Source organism: Mastomys coucha, unplaced genomic scaffold, assembly GCF_008632895.1.
Source record: "Mastomys coucha isolate ucsf_1 unplaced genomic scaffold, UCSF_Mcou_1 pScaffold18, whole genome shotgun sequence".
NCBI classification, from domain to species: domain Eukaryota; kingdom Metazoa; phylum Chordata; class Mammalia; order Rodentia; family Muridae; genus Mastomys; species Mastomys coucha.
The window spans coordinates 12,084,075-12,092,517 of NW_022196900.1; the positions used below are offsets into that span (position 1 = coordinate 12,084,075).

The window sequence follows — 8,443 nt, forward strand, 5'->3', positions numbered from 1 at the left end:
TCAAAGGATAAAACTTCAGCTTCAGAATCTGGAGGTGAGAAGGCTGGATCGAAGAAGGACTCCAAGGCAGATACAAAAGGCTCAAAGGGTTCAGAAGGAACAGTTGTAAGTACAGCAGCTGACAAAGATGGAGAAAAGAAAGAAGAAAAACCCCCTGTTAAACAAGATTCAAAAGCCAAAATTATAGTTACAGATTCTGCAAGTGAAGTGGGAGATGTAAAGAAAGAGGGCAAGAAGAAGGAAGGGAAAAAGGAGAAGAAGCAAAAAGGAGATGGAGAAGGAAAAGAGGGTGGTAAGAAAGAGAAGAAAGAGAAGAAGGACAAGAAGGACAAGAAGGACAAGAAGGACAAGAAGGACAAGAAGGACAAGAAGGACAAGAAAGACAAGAAAGACAAGAAAGACAAGAAAGACAAGAAAGACAAGAAAAAGGCAAAGTAGGTCTTGGTTCAAAAAGCAAACTGAAGATAAGAACTCCAAACCATATTCAGTGAACCCATGTCAGTAGTCTTAACATTCATCTGTGAGATAAAAGAAGTGTACAAAGATTAACCAAATCATTTATTAAAGAGAAAAAAATTACAGGGTAAAATGAAAATATACTCATGGAATTAAAAAAGAACTAAGAAAACTTCATAGGATTCATCAAACAATGTGGAAGATACCTATTTTAAATTTGTAGCTATGGAGGTTTAAAAGTAAAAATCACTAGAGAGATTCAAAGAATATACAAGTAAGAAGGCATAAAAAAAACGATTAGGAAACAAGCAACAAAACACCCCACAATATCCCATAAGGACTTTGTTTGAAAAAATAGAAAAAAAGCTTACAAAAAGCCTTGGTGCTGTCTCTAGATTTACTGATGTGCAGCTGAGCTTGTACACTTAAGAAGCACAGTAGCTAAGAGAAGCAAAACAATGCTTAGATAATAGAGTATGGATTGAGTAAATATCAAAAATAGCTTCACAAGGAAAACACATAGAAGAGAAAGAAGAAAGAAAAGGAGTGAGTGTGGAAGGATGAAGGCAAAGATGGAAGAAAAGATAAGAGAGGAAAGACCATCATCCATAGGAAAAAGAGAAAGGACACCTTGAGTTTGTTTACAGGGCCATCTGAGTTTCAAGTGACCACTTGTAATCCCTGATGAACATTTTTGGTAAGTTAGTTTTGTCTTATTTTAATTCAAATTGAATTATAATAATTTAACCAATTGCTAAAAGAACATTGATGTCAAAGTTCTTATACTCAATTCTGTAACTTTTAAATTTCTTACCATAAAACATAGTAATTGTTTAAATTGTCAATAAAAAGTTTAAGAGAAATTAAAATGTTTGTGTTCTGGGAAAGATTTTGACTTTTTAAAGGTACAATTAATTACATTTTCTAATAGAAGAATAGTATTACATCTCCATTTAAAGAAAAAGAAAAAATCAAAACTCAATAAATAATAACAAATTTAAATGAGATATGAAAGATTTTGTGGTTTATTAATACTTATATGGTAATAAATTTAAACAGATTATAACAAATCATAACAGAATAAATTATTGCAACACATTGTTTAGGTATAAAGACAATTAACTTCCTGATTTTGTAAATAAAATAACTATTATCATGACCCCAAATTCCTTCTAACTTTGAAGGGGAAAAGCAATGTAAAGCAAGATCTTTCCACTTATCTGAGCTTTCTAATTAATACTGAATCATTCGTTTGTGACTTATCACTTTCCTCTGTGAATTATACATTTCTGCAATTTGTTCAGCAATTTCTCTCTTTCCATTATGTTTCCTGGTGCAAATTCAAGATGTAGGATGAAGCTACTCATTGACATCAAAGGATGTCCTAATGGTAAGGAAATATTGCCTGACTTGCACAGTAAGCATGGCTCTCTATCACTTATCAAACAACTATTAAGGATTTATTGCTACCTCAAGAGGTCATTGTTCAACAGACAATGACATTGTTCAACTAAAACAATCTCAGTGAACTGTGACAGAGACAGCAAATGAAGGCGATGATTGTCTATATCTTCTGTTTCAGAAGACATGGGGTAGCTTTAATGGATCTCAAAGTATTTCCCTCTTAAGAATACAAAAATCAGTTTTAGTTTCAATTAAATATACAGAGTACAGAAAAACGATCTTTTGCTTTACTCGTGTAAATCTGAACAAGGCCAACAAAATTCTCCATGTGGTCAAATTCAGCATCTGGGTGACTTTGTCCTGGAGACTTTCCTTATCCACCCTCATCATTTCTCTCTTATTACATCTAGTCTTAGGATGTTATAAGCCAGTTCACCCTATGTTTTAAGCCAACTTCATTCATTTCCAAAGTCATGAAAAAAAATATTTAAGGCAGCCTATTTAATTGTCACCAGGCATCTTCAAATCAAAATGACTGCAATAGAACACTTGATATGACCACCAGAGACTATTGTTTCCCAAATCTCGATTCTGCAATTTAAGCCAGGGTATCTTCTAAAGCTGGTAAGTAATCTTTACTATGTTTTCTCCATTCTAGATCCTACCCTGTTCCTGAGTTTGCTAATTTCATATTTCTGACATTTACACACAGTTATAGCAACTTTAATATTTCACTATAAAACTCCAAAGTCCTAATTACAGATAAAGTCCTCTCGTTTGTCTCAGGATGGCATTTCCCATTCCATCCACCAGGCAGACACCCACTGTGTTTGTTCAGTTTCTTGTTACTCTGAGAAAATATGTTACAATAGCAACTGGAGAAACAAAGTGTTTATCTTGTCTCTTCTTTTAAAGGCAATGTCCATCATGATTGGCAGAGGTGTGAACTTGCTGTTTTTACCAAGTCTGCAATGAGAAATCAGAGAAGAGGAGGAAGTCAGGTTGGGCTATCAAACTTCCAGGTCTGTCCCAGTGACTCATTTCCTTCACATATACTTCAACTTTTGAAGGTTATATCATCTTCCAAATAGTATGCAAGCATATAACTTTTGAAGGTTTCATCTTCCAAATAGTATGCAAGCATATAACCCTATGAGAGATATTTAACATTCAAACCATATCTCTACATTGGTTCAATAATTGTAATGTATTGATGTTACATTTTGCATAAACCTTTGATCTGACTTTTAAGGCCTTTAATTTGATTTGCTTGGGAGCAACTTCTATTTCTTCAGGTGACACCATTGCTGCTTTTTATTTTCTTTCTGTTATATCTCTATCACATCACTTTAGCTCTATGTTTAACAATACCCTAGCTTCTGGTTATAGCTTATACACACATTTTCTGGATGGGAATTCACTAGACCTTTACATTGTCAATTCCATTCAGATTGTCCTTCTCAGCTTAAATCTACATTTATATATTAATGAATTAATTTTGTGAGTTTTAGGTTTTTGGGCGAGTTGAGCAGAAAGAGTGTTACCTGGAGCCTTCCAAAAAGTTGGACATGCAATAATTCCCCTATTTCCAGCATCTCCTTTCAGAATGTTACTTTTGTGATAATTCATGGTGTATAAAACAATCATTGCTAACAACAGCCCACAGTTTTCATTTTGATTGTCTGTATTATATTCATTCTTAGTATTTTGACAAGATTGTAATGGCAGTTTCTTTGAGGTCAGGAATAGTTGTACAAACACTGGATTCTGCTCAGTTGTCTTTCCTTACAGGAATGAATCCTTGTGCTTTGATCCTGTCCTTTGGCAATCGTGTGTGTGTGTGTGTGTGTGTGTGTGTGTGTGTGTGTGTGTGTGTGTGATCTTCATAGTTTTGACTTTTAGGAAATACCGTATAGTTGGAAGCATGCATCTCAATAGCCTTTACAGACTGGTAAAGGTTTTCACTTAGTGACAGATGTTTATTAAGTTTCTTTCCTGTCTTCTCTTCATGAATCAATAGTATGTTTCATTTTATACTGAAAACTAGTATGTGTCAACAACAACATATTATCTAGTAACCCTGAATGTTTCTGTGATTTGTTAGTTCCTAATACAGCACCCTTATCCCTATGAAAACTTTTTTCCCAGTGAGTTTATTTACTCAGGTAAACATACCTCGATATTCATACATGTATATGTGAAAGCATTTACACTAGAAGTTGCCAAAATTCCAAAGTATCTATTCCATCTTGTGTCCATAGTGTTTTGAGTAATATTGCTTTTATGCACTGTTGTCAGGATGCTGTGTTTGGTCCATCCAAATCAGTATGAAGTGCTATATCCTTGTTCTGGTTTATATTTTTCCCATCATATATGCTATGGAAGATGTTACATATGCTTTTATGTGTTTAAAACTATGTGAACTCAGCATCTCTGTCTCTTTGTGATCAGATTGTTCATTTCCTTACAGTGAGTTTGAAGGTTTTTTTGTTTTAATGTATTTTGCATAAGAGGCTTTTCTTATTCACCTTTTTGCAATTGTTTTCCCAGTCTGATTTAATTTTTTCTATCATTCATTTCACTGCCTTTTGCAGTGAAACTTTAATGAACTTCACTTTATGAATTCTTCTTTCTTAAATAGGGCCTTTGCTTTTGCATGTGAACAGTTATCAAATCAAAGTCAAACATTTTTCCCATTCTTACCTGTGGATTTTATCATTTTGTTAGAGAAATTAACTGATACCTTTTAATTAATAAGTAAGCATTAGGTACATATCACACAGCATGAAGTTTTGTTATATTTATATATACATGAGTAAATGCATTAATCTATTTAAATACATGTTACCTCACATAGTTATTTGTTTTGTATGATCAGAAATATGTTTAAAACTCTCAAATTTTAATTGAGTTAAAATTTTAATTTTAACTCAAAAAATAATGCATCATTGTAAAGTGGGTGTATTGTAGTTAACAGTTCTTAGCATCTGCAATTTTGTATCATTTAACATCAAAGATGATTCTCCTGACCTTTGGCCACCTTGAGAGGGCTCCTTGTTCCAGTGCTTTTAATCTTCATTTTTGAGTGAGATTACAAATTATGTGATGGTTCCTTGGTGGGTAAATTTGTTTAATGATGAAATGTTTGGGTAAATTTGTTTAATGATGAAATGTTTCATCTTCACCAATGTTGTCTCCAGAATGTACTTCTAGGTCTGCAGAGTGTTGCATTGTTTCATTCTTTGTGCACAGGTTCTTTAAAAAAACACTTTTGAGGATAATGCTGCTGAGAACATGGAGTGCAGACAGTACTTGAATAGGCTGACTTTGGTAGAGTTACCCAGAGGTGAAATGGTTGAATCACATGGAAGCTCTACAGAGCCTCCACAGAGTTATTTATCGTGACTACACTAACTCATACTCCCTTGGAGAGTGCAGAGAGGTCCTTCTTCTACCAACTTCACTGATGTGCTTTCTATCATGTATCAGAAGTCATAAGCCCACCTTAATCAGTGTAAGAAGACATCTCATGGCTCTTTAAATTTACATTTTTGGATGTTGGTGACATTGAGTGATTTTGTGTCTCATTTATTGGACATTTATTTTTAGTTGTACAAATATCAATAAGAATGGATCTACTTTTGAGAATATGAAATAATTTTATAGTAGAAATTGTATATAGAATATATGGATCTCTCAACTCCAGTTATTCCTATATTTTCTATGGAATTTTGCTCTCTGTCTCTCTGTCTCTGAAGGAGAGGGGAGGTGGCTGGGAATGGAAAAAGTGAAGGGAGGGAAAATTTTAAAAATGATACTTACCTTAGATATTGTGATACAGAGGCAAGAAGTTAACTAGCTCAAGTATTAAATGGTGTTAAAAAACTTCGGGCTACCAATTTCCTTCCTTTCTTTTGACATGTCTGTTAGGGTCTTGGCTCATCATAAAACTGAATTATATGTTTTGATATTATTGAATTGGTTAGTATTTTATACAGTTTGTAATGAAGCTATAGTCTTCAGATGTTTTTTTTCTCAAGTCATTGGGTTATATGTTTATTCTCTTAACTGTCCTGTGTGGCACATAATCTTTGTAGTATGATACCATCCAGTTTGTCTGTGCTTTGTTGTTTATGCTTTTGGGATTAAACATAAAAGCCTTTGCCAAGGTCATTGTTGAGAATTTGTCCTCTACTCTTTTGTTGCTGATGGTGTGATTTTACAGGTTCAGGCCCTAAACGTGTGTCTTTCATTGACTTTAAGTTAGTATGTGTAAATGAAATGTGATACTTAATTGCTTCTTGTGCATATGATATTCCCATTTATCTAACAGTTTTTAAAAAGGGTGAACTTTTGTTTATTTTATGTCTATGGAATCCACATAAATAAATGTTGACTCTGAAATTATGCTGCAAATATTGTGTTCAGTATTCTGATTAGTCCTGTGGTAGTTTAAATGACCATTCTCTTGAAAGTTATCTGGAAATGATACTTGTCCCCAATTGGTGGGGTTGATTGGGAGGTTTAAGAGATTTATATTTTCTGAAGGAAGTGTATCACTGGGGAATGGATTTTAAGAGCTTAAATACTTGAGGCAATCTAATCTAAATTTAATCTTATGCATGATATATGTCCAACATCCAATCTGACTTTAATTTTACACATGATATATGTCCAATTTTATTGTCTAACAGAGTACTGTATAGTTCTCCAAGTTATATTTGTAGAAGTGATCATGCTTTATCTATGTATATTAGTCAACTTTCTACAAAAGCTATTGACCATGATTATATAAGGGCTTGCTTCTGATTGCCTTATCTTTCCCTTGAGTTCATGTTTCCATTTGAATACACATATCATGCCATTTTTATTATCATAGTTTTGTAATCAAGTCAGAATTTGGATACTAGACTACCCAGAACTGTGATCCTGTTGGTAAAGTCTGCATTGTTTTGTGTTTTGCAATTTGTTTCCAGTTTGTATCCTTATTTTAATTTGAGGGAAATTTTCCTTAAGTCTATGTTGTCTTCATATCCATGACATTAATGGCTAACCCCAGGAACTTGTATTACATGTAACCACTGGCATGTTTGATATTAGTCATCATTTTTGGAGTTCCTTAAGATATAATTTGACAATTGCACTTCTGAGCTCATTCTCCAACACTTTTAAATTAATACATCAGAACTAAACATGAGCTTGAGTTTGGCTCTTAGCAACCAGTTGAAGTTCACAGCTGCCTGTAATTCATGGCCAATGAGATCTAATAGATCCCCTTTTAGGCTCTGTGGGCACTTGCACTCATGTGCACACACCTACACATACATACACATAATCACAAGATTATAAAATGAATCTTTATTATCTCACTTCTCTGAGAAGGATCTAAATACTCAGAAAAACAAAGAAAGCAAAGGCAACAAAATAGCAGATGAATAGAAAGTTTGGTCAAAACATTAGAAATCAGTTTAGACCTATTTATTAGCATAAGTTTATATACATGAAATCAACTGCATTAGTCTTACTTTGATATTATTGTAACTTTTGTAGATATTTGTTAAAAATTTATCCTTCACAAATACACTGTGTGAAGGTTCTTAATATGAAATGTATTTTCATATGTTATGTTTATTAGTCTTTCTTTTATACTTATATATCCAATAACTTTCTTTTTTTCTTTTTTTAATGCATTATATTTATTTTCATCATCATAATTATCATCATATTCACTACTTTCAATATTTCCTATTAATGTTTGAGGATAGGAGGAAAGCAAGAACATCATACTTCTGAGGCACATGCTTTGAAACAAAGCTGTGTAATAATATTTTAGATTACATATTTGAATGGCACTGTAATTTTCTAAAATTCCTTGACAAAAGGGAATATGAGAGCAGACTCTATACCAAGCCCTTATGATGTTTTTTTCTTTTTTTATTAGATACTTTCTTTATTTACATGTAAATTTCTCCTTTCCCAGTTTCCCCTCTAAAACCAAAGAAACAAACAAAAACAACAAAAACAAACCCCTGTGGCCTCCCTGCTGCCCATGCCAGCCACACCACCCTCTCCCACTTATTGGCACTGGCATTCCCCTACACTGGGGCACAGAACCTTCACAGGGCCGAGGTCCTCTCCTCCTATTGATGATCGAATTTGCAATCCTCTACTATACACATGCTGCTAGAACAATCAGACCCTTCAATGTGCAGTCCTTGGAGTGTGGTTGAGACCCTCGGAGCTCTGAGGGTACTAGTTAGTTCATATTGTTGTTCTTCCTAAGGGGCTGCAAACCCCTCAGCTCCATAAGTCCTTTCTGTAACTCCTTCATTGAGGACCCTGTACTCAGTTCAATTGATGGCTCTGAGCCTCTACATCTGTATTAGTCAGGTACTATCAGAACCTCTCAGGAGATAGCTATATTTAGGGCTAGCTTGCCCTTCCTTCAGTCTCTGCTCAATAGTTAATCTCCGCAACTCCTTCCATGGGTATTTGGGGTTCCCCCCTTTTTTTTTGTCATAGGGAATGTTTATTAAGAAGATATAGCAATGGCAATTACATGTGCATTGACTGTTAGAGCTCC

The 8,443-nt window shown here is 34.1% G+C and overlaps 1 protein-coding gene across 6 annotated transcripts in view; it reads left to right on the plus strand.

Moving 5' to 3' along the window:
- The window catches only part of Cylc2 (cylicin 2), a 41,291-nt gene that overhangs the window by 11,131 nt on the left and 21,717 nt on the right, over positions 1 to 8,443 (plus strand). For 4 of the 6 annotated variants that reach the window (XM_031377395.1, XM_031377394.1, XM_031377396.1 and 1 more), the window contains exons 5-8: positions 7 to 1,153; positions 1,803 to 1,846; positions 2,376 to 2,484; positions 2,776 to 2,882. In XM_031377395.1, the coding sequence (XP_031233255.1) occupies positions 7 to 438 (432 nt within the window). In that variant the 3' untranslated portion in view covers positions 439 to 1,153; positions 1,803 to 1,846; positions 2,376 to 2,484; positions 2,776 to 2,882. Of the gene's footprint in view, positions 1,154 to 1,802; positions 1,847 to 2,375; positions 2,485 to 2,775; positions 2,883 to 8,443 lie in introns of all 6 variants that reach the window. The other 2 variants (XM_031377398.1, XM_031377397.1) reach the window with 2 other exon arrangements.